The 16928-nt window shown below is 44.2% G+C and overlaps 1 protein-coding gene and 1 long non-coding RNA gene across 5 annotated transcripts in view; one reads left to right on the forward strand and one right to left on the reverse strand.

The window, feature by feature from the left end:
- The first annotated feature begins 128 nt into the window (after positions 1-128).
- The window catches only part of LOC137306413 (uncharacterized), a 35924-nt gene continuing 19124 nt past the window's right edge, over positions 129-16928 (forward strand). For 2 of the 4 annotated variants that reach the window (XR_010958874.1, XR_010958873.1), the window contains exons 1-4: positions 130-4211; positions 8212-8298; positions 9876-10042; positions 11437-11516. This is a non-coding gene — a long non-coding RNA (uncharacterized lncRNA). Of the gene's footprint in view, positions 4212-8211; positions 8299-9875; positions 10043-11436; positions 11517-16928 lie in introns of all 4 variants that reach the window. The other 2 variants (XR_010958876.1, XR_010958875.1) reach the window with 2 other exon arrangements.
- Positions 675-9993, reverse strand: LOC137306412 (prokineticin receptor 1-like). The gene is made up of 3 exons (XM_067975591.1): positions 9342-9993; positions 4483-5083; positions 675-3704 (listed from the first exon to the last, which is right to left on the reverse strand). The coding sequence occupies exons 2-3, from the start codon at positions 4932-4934 to the stop codon at positions 3029-3031; spliced, it is 1128 nt and encodes a 375-aa protein (XP_067831692.1). The 5' UTR covers positions 4935-5083; positions 9342-9993; the 3' UTR covers positions 675-3028.

The raw sequence follows: 16928 nt of genomic DNA on the forward strand, positions 1-16928 counted from the left end.
CTGTATATGCTCAGTAGTTGAGTATATTCAAGGCTGAGCTCGATAGACTTTTGGGCACTAAAGCAATCAAGGGATATGGGGATAGGGCAGGAAAGTGGAGTTGAGGTCGAAGATCAGCCATGATCTGATTGAAGGGTGGAACCAGCTCAAGGGGCCGTATGGCCTACTCCTGCTCCTATTTCTTATGTTCAATGAAGAATCTTCAATTCACAGCAGAAACCTTGGACTGTAGTTACAATCTTTAGCTTTCATTTGCCCCAATTTTCTCCTTTTCCATTAATAATGCTGGCTCTACACTTTTTTTAAATAGAGGATTTTCCCTATCGTGATGTGAATTATCAGTGCACAGTACATACATACAGGAGATTGTGATTCTTGAACAACAAGGTGGGAGCTTGTGATTTTCCACGTGCAGGAGAATTGATTGGCCTCATCCCTCAAGCCTGTTAACTCTCCTCGTGGGTGTAGGTGTTTCATGACGTAGGGAAACAAAGAAGAAAGAACAAACTACATCGCTTTTCATGTCTTCAGGACGTCCCAAAGCATTTTACACACAAAGAATTACTTTTGAAGTGTAGTCACTTATGTTGGGAAAGAGATGGTGTGAGAGAACAAGAGCTCAAAGTGTGAAATTTGGCCTTTTTTTTAAAAAAAAGAGTGCAACCATTTCCTTTCCTTCCATTAATTTTATTCAACACTATTGACATTGCAGGAATAAGCAACACAGAGAGCAGCTACAGTTGTCTAAGGAACCACTGACATGATACAGCACAATATTAGAGAAGAACCAGCTCATTTTACACAGAAATGGAAAACCAGGGCCTGAGAATCTTGGTCTTTCTTTTGGAAATACACCAGTTTCAAAGGCTGGATTTCATCCAGATTTGATGTAACAGGAAACACCTGAAAAGGGAATGATATGTGAGGCTGTTTCAAGCTATTTACAAGGTATTTGCTTATCACCGATAGTCATTAGTGTTTTATAATTTGATATTTTTTGGTTTCCCCATTTTTCTCTCCCATTTATGTCTGTCCGAGCTCAAAGTGAACTAAATGGACTTGCTGGAGAAGTTTTGGAGCATGCTGAACATGAGAATTGTTTGGGATGTTTCTGAGAGGCGTGGTATGTGCTATATAAACGTGAGTCTTTCTTTCATTGTAGGATTAGCAAATTTTCCAATCCACCTCTCCCTGCCCCAGAATTACTAGACTAGTGTTTTCCCCCCCAACATGTACGTGAAGAGACATTGACACAAAACACACCAATGTATAAAGCTGTCTTGTAATTTCATATAGCTGGCGGTGGTTTGGGAATTGATGTGCTTTATCCAGTAAAATCAGTTTCAGATAAGGAGTTCGGAAATTAAATGTTACTTGTGGAATACTACGGCCCTGTTTGGCAGGTTATATAGAAGAAAAACATCTCTTGGCTCCTGGACTCAACAAGTCTGAAGCCGTTGAGACCAGTAAACCTGATTAGGAAGGACTAGTCAGAACCCCATTGTGGTGATGTGGTTAGGGAACTTGGCCCTCTATAACTAGAACAGCGCCCCGAGAGTTACCAGCACTGAAGCATTCAACATTTGGTGTCAATCCAATACCAGAATGGACACATCACACAGCTGCTTCACCTGCCTGTAACCTGTATGTAGAAGTTCAAACACAAAATTAACCTACTGAACTAAGGTTATTCAAGTAGAAACTGGTGATTTGAAAAGCTCTGGCTTGCTCACTTACACCCCGGGTCTTTCTCAAGCACCGCCAGAATCAAGTTCATGACAGATACTTGCCTTTTTTATACAGTTGCCCCGAGCTGCTCTCCCGTCTTCCTGCAGAAGACCATCTATCTTCCATTTTGTATTTTCTTGAAGTGAGCATGATAACTGAACGCCTGGAAGTTTGTAAGTACCAGCCTGCACCCACCACTCTGGCACCGCCTGTTTGTGCTCCAATCACTGATGTCACGTGCCATCATCAGAGAACTTAAATCTTGAGAAAACATTTTCCCCCCCAATCTTCTCTCTGTTGCTGAAGGCAGTGAGTTGAGATGGGGTTCCACAGCATTTGCTGGCCTGTTGCCGCACCTCGTTTGATCCTAGACATTGGGGGTTGACGAGCTGTTTGATCATGGGCTGCACCGCAGCCAAACCCAAACTGTCGTAACTCACTTTCCAGCACAGGTCACTAGATAGAAATCAAGAAGTCCTTGCTGATTTGCTGAAAACCCAGTGGCACCTCCAACCATTGCCCTGACTTAGCACAGTTCAGGACTTGAGCCTGGGACTTCCCTGGTCTGTCGGACGGCTCAGCTACTCACTGAGTAGGGTTTCGGTGGCATTTCTTCAGTGATGCATCTGATTGGCTCTCAGTGCTGCTACTGAGAAGACTCCTCACCATTTGGTTGATTTGAAATGGGCGAAGCATTGGGATCAAGTTCAGTGTGTGACATCAGGTCTTGATCTTGGCTCCATTGACACCAACAGGTTTTTGTCTTCATTGAGAAAACCAGGTGAAGCCCAAGATGTAGGAGACCACTAACGATACAGAGTAGGAAAGACCACCAGGTAAATAAGGAAGTAGTGATGGGGATGCTGCCGAGCTTGAGTTTTAAAAGCCTATGAGGTTGAGGGAGGAAGGGAATTCTGCAAATTCGGCAACTCCTTTGGAATTGGAACCTGGGGTTTAAACTTTGGGTGAGGCTTTGCTAATTTATAACAAAGATGTTTGGGTACCTTTTTTAATCTCTTCCTCCTCCTCCCCTGCACTGCCATTCCACACACACAACCAAAGAACTCTACCAACAATCATCTCAGGAGGCCAAGCAGACATTGTATTGTATTGCTTTGCTTCACTGCTGGGTTTGTAGCTGCCCACTAGCCAAATACAACATACCTACTGGTAACCAGGGCTGGCTGTCATATCTGTATATAAGTGAAATCACTGTTTGAGGTTGTATTGCCAGAACATCCATCCATGTATAAATGTTATCCCAGCTTTCAACCCATGATGGCTATTGCTGATGAAGCCGTTATTCGGATACAGGCAGCACCGAGGTGCGGCACTCTTGCACTACAGTGCTTTTGTCCAGCGTGTAGGTAGCCGTCCACCGCTGAAGCAGCATCTTTCTCGTGTACTTGACGTTGTTGTTCTTCACAGTGACGAAGAAGAGCGTATTTATCATGCTGTTGCTCACTGCGATGCACTCTACGATGTAGTATACTGTGATCGAGTGCCTTTCTCTGAGGAGCACGCTTGGGAAGAAATCCCGGACGATGGCGTATCCGTAATAAGGAGCCCAACAAAGGATGTAAGCAGTCAGTATAACCATAAGGACCAGGACTGTCTTCCTCCGAGCACGAAGCCTTTTCTTGATTTGGTTGGTTTGGACGCCTGGCATGCTTTTGAACCACAGCTCCCTGCAGATCTGCACGTAGCACAGGGACATAGTCGTCACAGGGACGACAAACTCCAGGATGAAGAGGAACAGGAAGTAAGATTTGTAGAAGAATTCCTTGTCTGCCGGCCAGATCTGCCCACAGAATATCTTCCCGTCGCTGCCCAGAGAAGTGTCGAAGGTTGTTTCCGTTGTGAAGTAGGCTGCGGGGATGGAGATGAGAAGGGAGACAACCCAAACTGCAATCAGAATACAGTACGCTGTCTGATACTTCATACGAGGTTTCAACGGGTGAACGATCACCATATACCTACAATGTGTACAGGAAAAAAACAAAATGGAAAATACAGTGGGAGAGTCTGAGGTAAGCAGAAGACTCTTGGGGTTAGCCCAAAAGCTGCAATAATTGAGTGTTGGACTTCTGACCAAGAGGACCCAATTTGATTTATTTTGGTGAGGAATATCACCAACAAAAAATGTTACTTATAATTATTGTAATTCTCTCTTTTTATCCCCCCCCCCCCCCCCCACTGCTGATTTTGCTCCCTCCCTTTTCCTGAGAGGGTTGCTGCTTGCTGAGGAATGGGTTCCATGGGCGGTGCAACCCTAAGCTAACTCGTCCAAGTGGCCTTTCTTCATGTGTGAGCCTCAGCAGTATCGGCTGGCGTGCTATTGTACCTTGGGGTGTGGCAGCCGAGCCTGATTCAGCCCCCAGCTGACGTTCAGCCACATGTGCTTTCCAGCAGGAGTCACTGGATCGTGATCAGCGGTACGAACCCTTGCTAATCCAGGAGGTGCTGAGAGATCAGGATGGAAGGTGAGACCCCCTTGTCTGTTTGGCTTAATACCAAATTGAGTGCTACTTGGACGCAGTGAGCACGAGCTCACACGTGAGGGAGAGGCTAAGTATGGCAGGGTTGCTGGTGTCAGCACAAAATCAAACATTTTTTTTAAAAAAAGGTTATGACTTGCAGGGGGTTTTTCTGAACTTATATAAGGGCCCTGATGCAGAGATTCCCTCTTTTTAAGCAGAATCAACTGGATATTTACAGTTCTATAATTTTAGGCAACAAATGGAAAGTTCTCACCTGTCGACAGCTATGGCCAACAGAGCATTGGTGGAGACGTAGAGGGACACTGTTCTGAGGTAGTTCACAGAGGAGCACAGAACATGTCCAAAGCTCCACGATAGCTCCCTGACCACGTAATAATCCATCTCAAAGGGACAGCACACAATGGCCACAATGAAGTCCGAGATGGCCAGGTTGACTATGAGGAGATTGGTGATGTTCCTCAAGTTCCTGTGTCTGGCCAGGGTCACAATGAAGAGGAAATTGCCGACACCACAGACCAGCATGATGCAGACAAGGGCCACGCCAATCACCACCCTGGCCTGGTGGAAGGTCTTGTCGGCAGTCTCCTGCCCTCTGATATCAGGAGACGTCATGTACTGGTCATACTCACAACTTTGGTTCCAAAAGGAGCTGACATCTGACATTGAGTCGTTGTAGCGTGACAAGTTGGCACAGTGATCCACCATGGCTAAACTTTAAAATCTCACCAAAATCCTGGGAACTTCTGTGTATACTGAAATCTCCTCCTCTGGCAAAAGCTCATTAATGTTTCTTCACATAAAAATTGGTCAGGATGCAGTTTTTGAATAGAAGGATTCTCTTGTAAATGTTCCGTCTGTGTGAAGAGAGACATTTTAAAGTGCGCAGTTTACAAAGTACTTGACTGTTGCACAAAATTGAACAGTTGTCTGCATTGTTCTGAGAGACTGGTGAGCAGGAACAGAACAGAGCAGTTTGATCCGAAATTTTATGCTAGAGCTGCCCCTCTGGCTCTGGATAAACGCATGCAGCGTGGTTTTGAGTCGGATCGAGCAACAAGGTCCCAGGTTCAATCCTGGTCCATGATGAGTTTATTGAGCTCAGCCCAAGCCCAATAGGAGAGATGTTATTTGTTCAGCCTCCTCTCGGCTGGAGAGGGGGAGACAATCAGCTAATGTGTCGCCCCCGCTTCCCGCTCGCTCGCTCGCCGCCCCCGCTTCCCGACCAGTTCAGATCGTTATCTAGTGACACCCCCCCTCCCCCCCCCCCCTGCTGAAAAGTGTATATTGCTGTAATGGCTTCTCTGAGCTATACAGACCAGGACGGTCCCCAGGTTTGAACTGTGGTCTGTGCTGATTATGTGGATCTCAGCGATGCCAGCATTGGGCTACCGAGGGACGTTTGGCCATCGAGCCCTGCTGGAAGCATGCAAGCACTGGGGTTGGTCGAGTGTGAAGCTACCCACAGTTGAATAGCCTGCGGACGCTCATTGCCTTGGTTCACCCTTGCTTAATGGCCATTTTGACACGGTGCGGGAGGATGACCAGCGTCCGTAGACTTGTACCCCAACCAGGAGTAAATGAGACGAGGTGAGGAAATGGTCAGTAAACAGCGATTGTGAGTTTGGACTGAGCCTGCCCAGAAGGGGTTAATGTTACAAATGTATATTGGCATTTTTACAGCATTGGTCTCATTTATTTGCCCAGCCTGTGGTCCTTGCTCCTCACCACTGTTAGAGCCTGAATAATTTTGTAAGACAGTACACAGTTTTTATTTTTGTCTCGTTTGCAACCTTCATGTCTCTAAAAAGAACTGTTTTCCTGCAAAGGGTGTTTTTCTGGGTAAGCTCCCTCTTTTTTTTCTGCAATTTTTTTCTCTTTATAATTTGCTGTCCAGCGACCCCAACACTGTGCAGCCCTGAAAGTGGGCACACAGCCTGTTGTTCCTAGCATGCCGCTAATGCCTCCAGTAACTGGGCGCTGAGTTACCAGAGACGGATGAGTGTGACTTTCCCCCTCAGAGTCTCCATCTGCCCTCCTTGATAAAGCCACAACCTGCACTTGGCACCCTCCCACTTGACATCAATTAGCTGAGTGAAACTCAAATTTGCACCCATCCCCTCACTGTGGCACTGCCCTCCTCCTGACAAGGATATCTGCACCCATCCCCTCACTGTGGCACTGCCCTCCTCCTGACAAGGATATCTGCACCCATCCCCTCACTGTGGCACTGCCCTCCTCCTGACAAGGATATCTGCACCAGTCCCCTCACTGGGGGCACTAACGACGAGGATATCTGCACCCATCCCCTCACTGTGGCACTGCCCTCCTCCTGACAAGGATATCTGCACCAGTCCCCTCACTGGGGGCACTAACGACGAGGATATCTGCACCCATCCCCTCATGGTGGCATTAACATAGCAACAGGAGTAGGCCATTCAGCCCCTCAAGCCTGTTCCGCCATTCAATGAGATCATGGCTAATCTGTATCCTAACTCCATCCACTTGCCTTGGCTCCATATCCCTTAATACCCTTGGCTAACAAAAATCTATCAATCTCAGATTTAAAATGATTAATTGAGCTGGCGTCTACTGCTTTTTGTGGGAGAGAGTTCCCCACTTCTACCACCCTTTGTGTGAAGAAGTGTTTCCTAACTTCTTTCCTGAATGGCCTGGCTCTGATTTTAAGGTTTTGTCCCCTTGTCCTAGACTCTCCCCCACCAGCAGAAAAAGTTTCTCTCTATCTACCCTATCAATTCCTTCCAAATTCTAAAAACCTCAATCAAATCACCTCTTAACCATCTGTATTCCAGGGAATACGAGTCTAGTTTATGTAATCTCTCCTCATAATCTAACCCTTGGAACCCTGGTAACGTCCTGGTGAATCTGTGCTGCACTCCTTCCGAGGCCAATATATCCTTTCTAAGGTACAGTGCCCAGAACTGTACGCAGTACTCCAGATGTTTTTTTTATATAGAATGTACAGCACAAAAACAGGCCATTCGGCCCAACAGGTCCATGCCGGTGTATAAGCTCTACACGAGCCTGCCTACTTCATCTAACCCCATCAGCATATCCTTCTAACCAGGGCTTTGTATAGCTGTAGCAAAACGTCCTCCCCTTTATATTCTAGTCCTCTAGTTATGAAGGCTAACATTCCATTAGCCTTTTTGATATTTTTTGTACCTGACTAAACATTTTAGTGATCTGTGTACATGGACCCCCTCAATCTCTTTGGACCTCCGCTGTTTCTAGTTTTCCACCATTTAAAAAAATACTCAGATCTATCCTTTTTTGGTCCTAAATGGAAGACCTCGTACTTACCTGCGTTGAAATCCATCTGCCGCAGTTTTGACCACTCACTTAATCTATCAATGTTCCTTTGTAATTTTATGCTCCCATCTACATTACTTACTGTGCCACCAATCTTTGAGTCATTGGCAAACTTGGATATATAGCTCTCTATTATGTTATCTAAGTCATTAATAAATATAGTGAATAGTTGAGGCCCCAGCACAGACCCTTGTGGGACACCACTAGTCACTTTCTTCCAATTCGAGTACATACCCATTATCCCTACTCTCTTGTCTTCTACCGCCTAACCAATCTCCTAACCAGGTCAATAATTTGCCTTCAGTTCTATGAGCTTAAATTTTAGCTAACAGTCTCTTATGTGGATCCTTAACAAATATCTTCTGGAAGTCCATATAAATTACATCCATAGAAATTCCCCTGTCTACTACTTTATTTACGTCCTCAAAAAATTCATTTAGGTCCGTTAGACGTGACCTACCCTTTACAAATCCATGTTGGTGCTCTCTAATCAGCTCAAATTTGTCTTAAGTGCTCAGTCACTCTCCTTAATTATAGATTCCTATAACTTCCCCACAACAGATGTTAGACTAACAGGTCTGTAATTTCCTGGTTTCTCTCTCTCTCCTTTCTTAAATAATGGAGTTACATTTGCAATTTTCCAATCTTAAAGGGACAATTCTTGAATCGAGAGAGCTTTGGAAAAGGATATCTGCACCCATTCCTTCACTCTACCCTAAAGGCACTGATCCTTGCTCAGGTGAGGGTGCCATCCGGTACTTTAAACTAAACAGCGTTTCTTTGTGTGTAAACCCAGACTGTACATCGCCTGGCGTATTACTAAGCCACACGGACCAGATTCAGCCCCTGGTTAGGATTAGCTGGCATATGTGAGCCGGGGTGGTGTTAAGTGTTATACAATTGACCTCAGCATTTGTCAGCTTGCGAGGGGCAGGTCAGACCAGATTCCCATCCCGATCGCTAACCAGTGACCGGGCTACAAAGTGCACGTGTGTGAGAGTGTTGGGTGAGGACAGCGTCGGACTTGGCTTTAATGACTCCCATAGTGAACCAGCCCAATGGCGGTCATTGTTTGGGCTAACACATGAAACGGCACAGCCTGTGTCACAGTATTCTAGGAAGAGTCAGCACTTTTTTAGGGGAAGAGCGGGAAAAAGAAGTTAAATGTCTGCTAAAAGCAATATCTCCATCTCTCTGGCACACTGCTACTAGCTGGACAGCGCAGGCACTTTAGAAACGGGTACGATGCATTGCTTCAGTGTAGCTGAGATCCCCCTAACTCACTCACCAACAACAAATGTAAGGAACCTTACAACACCAGGTTATAGTCCAACAGTTTTATTTGAAAATCACAAGCTTTCGGAGGCTTTCTCCTTCATCAGTCTCACACTCACCTGACGAAGGAGGTAAACTCCGAAAGCTTGTGATTTTCAAATAAAACTGTTGGACTATAACCTGGTGTTGTAAGATTCCTTACATTTGTCCACCCCAGTCCATCACCAGCATCTCCACATCATCACCAACAACAACAACTTGCACTTATATAGTGCCTTTAACATAGTAAAACGCCCCAAGGCGCTTATCCTGCCCAGCCCAACTTAACCCCTCCGAGGATGGAAATTGACCTGCCACAGTGTAGCACCGATGAATCGTACAAGGCTATCTGAAACTTTCATTACTCGTATCCATAGTATGTCATTTGTAATGACTTCAGAAAGCGGGTTTTTTACAATTCAGTTTTAAAAAGTCTCTCGGACAAGTGATCGAATTAGGAAATCTTACCTGGTTGAAGTTGTAAGCATAATATTTTCAGCTGTTCGAAGCAACAAGAAAAAGGCTTTGTCCCAGATGTTAGAAAAGGCTGGATTGGAGGTCAGTTAGTTGGAGACTCCTGAACTGAACTCAAGTCACCAGAAGGCAACTGAAGTTATTTTCTGTCTTTGATCACTTGACTCTTTTTATAATCACTCCGGACAAAATCAACCAGGCGTCAGTTTCTATAAATCAGCGGCTTAAAAAGAAACTGGTTTATTGTGGGGTTTCTTCCTCCTGCGGTTTCTAGATAACGAGTAAATTTAATGTCCCATTGCTTCTGATTAGCCCACAAGCATGTCTGACAGCCTTGTCTCTCCCACAAGGACTCGATGCCGAGTTGAGACAGCTATGCTGTCCTTTGTTATAAAATGTCTCGGGATCCAAAGAAATTTACCACAATGCTGGGAATCCTCTCCCCTTTATTGCAATTTTAGATTCTTAAAATAAAATGGTGTGTTTCTCTGGAGGTGTGCTGATGGAATACTCTCCTCTCTCCCTCAGTCTCTGTTTTGAAGATCTCGTTTCTGTGGCTGGTTTTTGTAGCTCATTTACTCACTGGCATGCAGCTGGTGTGACTGCCTATTTCCCGTCTCCAGGAGGAGCAGCTTCACCAACCAGAATGTCGTCTTAAAGGAGAAGTTCCCCTTTTTGATTCTGCTAAATTAAAGGTAACACAGATACCTGGTGTCCCATGGTTTCACAGCAGGAAACGGTGTGAGGCAGTTCCCTGGGATTGTGGGAGGGGGGAGTGGGGGGGGGGGTGGTGCAGGTGGAGTTTCCAGGTTCAAGATGCATAGCAACTAAAGGGTTTTTCTTTCCCCTGAGGAACTACAAAGGGCTTCATATATTTAACAGTATGTCAGAAATGCACATCTCATCATTATTCCTGACAGTTTCCCACTGGTACTCAAACTTCTTAAAAGGCCATTGTCTTCTGGTCTCCATATTATGAAAAGGATATAGGGGCACTGGAGAAGGTGTGAAAAACATTTACAAGGATGATACCAGAACTGAGAGGTTACACCCATCAGGAAAGATTGAACAAGCTGGGGCTCTTTTCTCTAGAACAGACAAGGCTGGGGAGTGGGGGGGTCGACTTGATACAGGTCTTAAAGATTATGAAAGAGTTTGATAAGGTAGACGTAGAGAAGATGTTTCCACTTGTAGGGGAGACCAAAACTAAGGGGCATAAGTATAAGATAGTCACTAATAAATCCAATGGGGAATTCAGAAGAAACTTCTTTACCCAGAGAGTGGTTAGAATGTGGAAGTCGTTACCACAAGGAGTAGTTGAGGCAAATAGCATAGATGCATTTAAGGGGAAACTAGATAAACACATGATGGAGAAAGAAATGGAAGGATACATTGATAGGGTGGGAGGGCATGGACCAGTTGGGCTGATTGGCCTATTTCTGTGATGTACCTTCTATGTTAAAAAAAAAATGACTTTAATGGCAAAATCTAAATGAAGGGACAGGATGCTACCAAGGCTGAAAATAGAAGAGAAAACAAGGTAAATGAAGAAGTAATGATTAGGTGACGTCAAGCTTGGGTTTTAGGCAAATGGGACCTCTGTTTAACATCTCATCTCAAAGTCGGCACCTCTGACAATGCAGCACTCCCTCAGTACTACACTGGAGTGTCAGCCTAGGTTATGTGCTCAAGTCCTGGAGTGGGACTCGAACCTGTAATCCTCTGGCTCGTAGGCGACAGTAACTGGTGATTTTGAGTCCTGTAGGTCTGCAGCCAACACCATCCCAGGACAATTGCACCACTGCCTTGTTGCTAATGTTACTGGGCACTGTCCACAGTTGGTGACATACGATGAATTCTGAATGGTTAAATCAGCAATTTATGTCAATCGAAATCGAGCTTTTTTTTTTGCAAGCTCTTCTAACCCTGCAGACCAATTTCTGAGGGGAAAAAAACTGCCTGATTCACAAAACTAATATGCTGTAATGGTAAAGGATAGTTTGGGGGGGACGCGGGGGAGTGCTCTCAGTATAAAGTACTTCTCCATGAGCATCATTTTCAAAAGCTGAATTACATTTTCTTCTCGCAGATGTGCAGTTGTTCTTGGTCACTGATCAGTCCCTTCTGTGCTACTTTGGGTCCTCTCTTGCATTGTGGAACTGCTGACAGGTAAGTCCTAGCAGCTTTATGTACTAATTAAAAATAGACTCGTACACAGGTCTGGGTGCTTTTTGGAGGACCAGGATCGTAGAAATTTCATACAGGAGGCCACTTGGCCCATCATGACTGTACCTGTGGTGCCTTTATATTGGAGCTCTGAAATCCCATTTCCCTGTTCTTTCTATATACCCTTCAGTACTTTTCTTCTTAAAGTGCTTATCCCTCTTAAATATTACAATTGACATTAGTAGACCCTTGTGGTAATGGATTCCATATTCTAATAACCCTTTGTGTGGAAAACATTCCTTCTCCCCTTTATGCTTCGAGTACTAATCCTAAATTTCTGGCCCCGTTGTTACCGATTCACTAACCAACGGAAATAATCTTTCATTATTTACCCTCTCAAATCTTTTCATAATTTTGAACACCTCTCTGTTTCCCCGAACCTTCTCTGCTCCAATGAAAACGGCCCCAGTTATTTTTTTAAGTCTCTCATCGTGACTATATCTTCTCGCACCTGGTTATCATTCCAGCAAAACTAAGGTGTATCTTTTCCATGTCCAAATCTGCACACAGGACTCCAACTGTGGCCTAATCAATATCTTGCACAGATTCATTGTCGTTTCCCAGCTTTTGTATTCACTGACCGTGTCCATATAACTCAAGATCCCATTTTCCTTTTTTTTCTTAACTTTTACGACACCCCCCCCCCCCCTCCCCTTTTAGAGATTACCGTTTATGTCACTCTTGAATAGGGCACGGGGAGAGAATCAGAGAACCTAGGAAATGGAGAGAGAGCAGGAGAAAATCTCAGATCCTGGGAAATGAGAGCGAGGGTAAATTGGTGCTTTAATCAGAGAGGGGTGAACTGTGCGTGAACATCTATCCAGTAGCGATCATAACATGATCGAGTTCAATGTAGTGTTTGAAAGGGAAAAAAGTGAATCAGCTGCTAAGATTCTAGACTTGGGTACGGCTGACTTCCATGGGATGAGACAGAGACTGTCCACAGTAAACTGGGCAAATCTGTTAATGGGTAAAACGACTGATGATCAGTGGGAAATGCTTAAAGAAACATTTAACGAGATACAGAACCAGTTTATACCCCTGAGGGGCAAGAACTCTACTTGCCAAAAAAAACAGCCATGGACAACTAAAGAAGTAAGGGACAGTATAAGACATAAGGAAAGGGCATACAAAAAGGCAAAAAATGGCACAGATCCTGGCGAATGGGAAAGGATACAAAGATCAACAAAGGGTCACAAAACAGATAGTAAGAGCTATAAAAAGAGAGTATGAAAGAAACTTGCAAGGGATATCAAAACCAATACGAAGAACTTTTATGGTTATATTAGGAAAAAGAGGGTGGTCAGGAGCAGTGTTGGCCCCTTAAAAACTGAAAGTGGGGATATTGTCATTGACAATGGGGAAATGGTGGACATGTTGAATAATTACTTTGTGTCAGTATTTCCAGTAGAAAAAGAGGATAGCATGTTGGAAATCCCAAGAAAACTTATATTGAATCGGGGACAGGGACTCAATAAAATTAACATAACTAAGGCAACAGTAATGAAGAAAATAATAGCACTAAAGAGTGACAAATCTCCAGGACCAGGGTTTTAAAGGAAGTAGGTGAGCAGATTGCAGATGCCCTCACTATAATCTTTTAAAGTTCTCTAGATTCAGGAACTGGCCCTCTAGATTGGAAAATTGCACATGTCACTCTGCTTTTTAAGAAAGGAAAGAGAGGGAAACCAGGGAATTATAGACCAATTAGCCTAACATCTGTTGTGGGGAAATTGCTGGAGTCTATAATGAAGGATAGGGTGACTGAACACCTCGAGAATTTTCAGTTAATCAGAGAGAGCCAGCATGGATTTGTGAAAGGTAGGTCGTGCCTGACAAACCTGATTGAATTTTTTGAAGAGGTGACTAAAGTAGTGGACAGGGGAATGTCAATGGATGTTATTTATATGGACTTCCAGAAGGCATTTGATAAGGTCCCACATAAGAGACTGTTAGCTAAGATAGAAGCCCATGGAATCGAGGGAAAAGTACGGACTTGGTTAGGAAGTTGGCTGAGCGAAAGGCGACACAGAGTAGGGATAATGGGTAAGTATTCATATTGGCAGGATGTGACTAGTGGAGTCCTGCAGGGATCTGTCTTGGGGCCTCAATTATTCACAATATTTATTAACGACTTAGATGAAGGCATAGAAAGTCTCATATCTAAGTTTGCCGATGACACAAAGATTGGTGGCATTGTAAGCAGTGTAGATGAAAACATAAAATTACAAAGCGATATTGATAGATTAGGTGAATGGGCAAAACTGTGGCAAATGGAATTCAATGTAGACAAATGTGAGGTCATCCACTTTGGATCAAAAAAGGATAGAAGAGGGTACTTTCTAAATGGTAAAAAGTTAAAAACAGTGGATGTCCAAAGGGACATAGGGGTTCAGGCACATAGATCACTGAAGTGTCATGAACAGGTGCAGAAAATAATCAATAAGGCTAATGGAATTCTGGCCTTTATATCGAGAGGACTGGAGTACAAGGGGGCAGAATTTAAGCTGCAGCTATACAAAACCCTGGTTAGACCGCACCTGGAGTACTGTGAGCAGTTCTGGGCACCACACCTTCGGAAGGACATATTGGCCTTGGAGGGAGTGCAGCGTAGGTTTACTAGAATGATACCAGGTCTTCAAGGGTTAAGTTACGAGGAGAGATTACACAAATTGGAGTTGTATTCTCTGGAGTTTAGAAGGTTAAGGGGTGATCTGATCAAAGTTTATAAGATATTAAGGGGAACAGATAGGGTGGATAGAGAGAAACTATTTCCGCTGGTTGGGGATTCTAGGAGTAGGGGGCAGTCTAAAAATTAGAGCCAGACCTTTCAGGAGTGAGATTAGAAAACATTTCTACACACATAGGGTGGTAGAAGTTTGGAACTCTCTTCCACAAACGGCTATTGATACTAGCTGAATTGCTAAATTTAAATGTGAGATGGATAGCTTTTTGGCAACCAAAGGTATTAAGGGATATGGGCCAAAGGCAGGTATATGGAGCTAGATCACAGATCAGCCATGATCTTATCAAATGGCGGAGCAGGCACGAGGGGCTGAATGGCCTACTCCTGTTCCTACGTGAAGCAGACAGCATTAGATTCATTAAGTTGGTACATCCTGAGTGAAGTTCATCATCTGTACTGTGATCGACTGCAGCCTTCATACTGATATCCATGTTTGAAGTACACTATCGGTGTATGAAAGAATGGCAGTGTATTGGGTTCAGCTGTGAACTGATTCAGTCTCAGCCTGTCTCACAAAAGCAGAAAATGCTGTCCGATTCTGAAGAGAAAAGTCAAATTAATGGTTCAGGTGGGGACTCTTTATTAGAGCTGGAAAGTGGAGGTAGATGAGCCCCTTTACTGGACTGACTCCATCCAAGAGGGGATCTTACGGATGAGACGTTAAACCGAGGCCCCACCTGCTCTCTCGGGTGGATGATCTCATGGCACTATCCGAAGAAGAGCAGGGGAGTTCTCCCATTGTCCTGGCCATCATTTATGCCTCGACGAACGTCACTAAAACAGATTGTTTGTGCGTAAATTGACTGCCACGTTCCCCTACATTGTAACAGGGGCGGGTCTATTACCACCACTGTGATGGAGCTACAATAATCTGCTATTGCCCCCACCCCCGCTTCTGCTTCCCCCCGCTCTCCTCCTCCATTATGGCTAGTTGCATCGGCTGCATTTTTGGTGCTCGAGCATCGACCTCAAGTCCGCACTTTTAGTGAACGGCAGCGAGGGCAGTTGGTGACCTACAAGATCGCTGTCTTGCGCATGCGCGTCATTGAAAGAGGAAGTACTCGATCCCTGGTGCTCGTCACAGCGTTGTAACAGTGACTGCACTTGAAAGGTACTTCGTTGGCTGTGAAACGTTTGGGATGTACCGAGGTTGTGAAAGGCAGGATATAAATAGGAGATCATTCATTGAAGAACAAGTAAAAGTCCCCGGTCAAATATGCTAAATACGAATACAAAGAGTTGTTAATAGGTTTGATAGTCTAGAAATGAATTTTTAGTAAAAGCTATAAAGAGGTGAAAGGTGCTGAGTGATAGACACAGTTCATCTTAGTCAAGCTATGAAAAGGCACGAGCAAAGACAAAGGGGAGTAACACAGCTTCAAAACAGAATGTGAATGGAAGAAACTGGTAGGTAAATGGAAGAAACGGTGTTAACTCTAGAGGCTGCAAAGTGTGAAGCCGAAGAGTCATAAATGTAGGTGGGTGGAGACTGAATAAGAGGAAAGTGAATGGATTCCAGGTGAGCTGGATGAGTTAGGAAAATTGAAATAATCTCGAGGCGAAGGTAGAAACGGGCAGCGTGTGGTTTGGGAACGATGAGATAGCAGCTTTCTTGAGGCGGGGGGAGTTATCTGGAAGAGAGATCAGTGGAATTCTGAATAACTAATGTCTCTATGCCTCCAGTCTGATCATTTCCCAACCCTGCAGTGCCTTTTTCCACCTTCCCACCTCTCATACAGGACTGTATTGTCAGGCTCACTTGCTGCTTGTTATAAATTGGATAGCCTGGTGGTGAAGGATACAATACTGGAGCCTGGTCTTCAGTTGCTTCCAAGCCTTTATTCACCGAGCTCCATATTACACATTATAATAAATAAGCTCTCTTATATATGGATACAAGAGCATCTCCAATTGATACACACCACCTGAATACAATTAACACTCCTGTCCCATCAAAGACAAGTGGGTGGGAAAAAACAGCTTTTATTTGAAAAATCAAAGTTTTTGGTGGCTGATTCAACTTTTGAGAGATTTTGTTTAGATAGCTGCCTCAAACCCAGACTGTTGGGTCCAAAACTGGATGTAGAGCAACTCATACTGCTTGGATCTTCAGGAGGCCCTGATCATCTGTGTGCGGTTAGGTTTGCTCCTGAATATAATGGGGCACAGCTGTGATGGTTAGTGTGTGACTGGGTGAGAAGCTGTTCCTGATTAAATTTGATTAAATGTTCAGCACAGAATAAAAACAAACACAAACTTTTAACCCTTTCACTCACACACCTGTACAGTGGTTATTTTACCAGCTGAGTGAATGGATGCACTGCCCAGTATGGTACCATCCCATAACCGTTAAGAGGTCTAATTCCCTCCCAGTGCTATTTTTTAGCGTACTGAACAAAGCATTTGCTTCAAATTTGAGACTGGAAGGTGCTATATAAATCCAAATTCTTTCTGGTTTGCAGCCAGAATGATTTTTTTGGTCCATTAATTTAAATAGACTGAAAGTCATTCGTGCCATAAATTGAATGAGCTGTCCTTTGTGCCTGAATTGTGCTCCTGTTGAATGCAAACTGGAAAAAAAATGACCCCTCAGAAACATTCCCTTGGGC

This window comes from Heptranchias perlo, chromosome 43 (assembly GCF_035084215.1).
Source record: "Heptranchias perlo isolate sHepPer1 chromosome 43, sHepPer1.hap1, whole genome shotgun sequence".
Lineage (NCBI taxonomy): Eukaryota > Metazoa > Chordata > Chondrichthyes > Hexanchiformes > Hexanchidae > Heptranchias > Heptranchias perlo.

What these genes read in the sequence shown, in the direction of transcription:
- LOC137306412 (XM_067975591.1), bottom strand. Translation starts at nt 4,934, where the DNA reads ATGGTGGATCACTGTGCCAACTTGTCACGCTACAACGACTCAATGTCA. An exon ending in TTGGCCATAGCTGTCGACAG is followed by an intron (nt 3,705 to 4,482) that starts GTGAGAACTTTC and finishes TACACATTGTAG; the next exon opens with GTATATGGTGATCGTTCACC.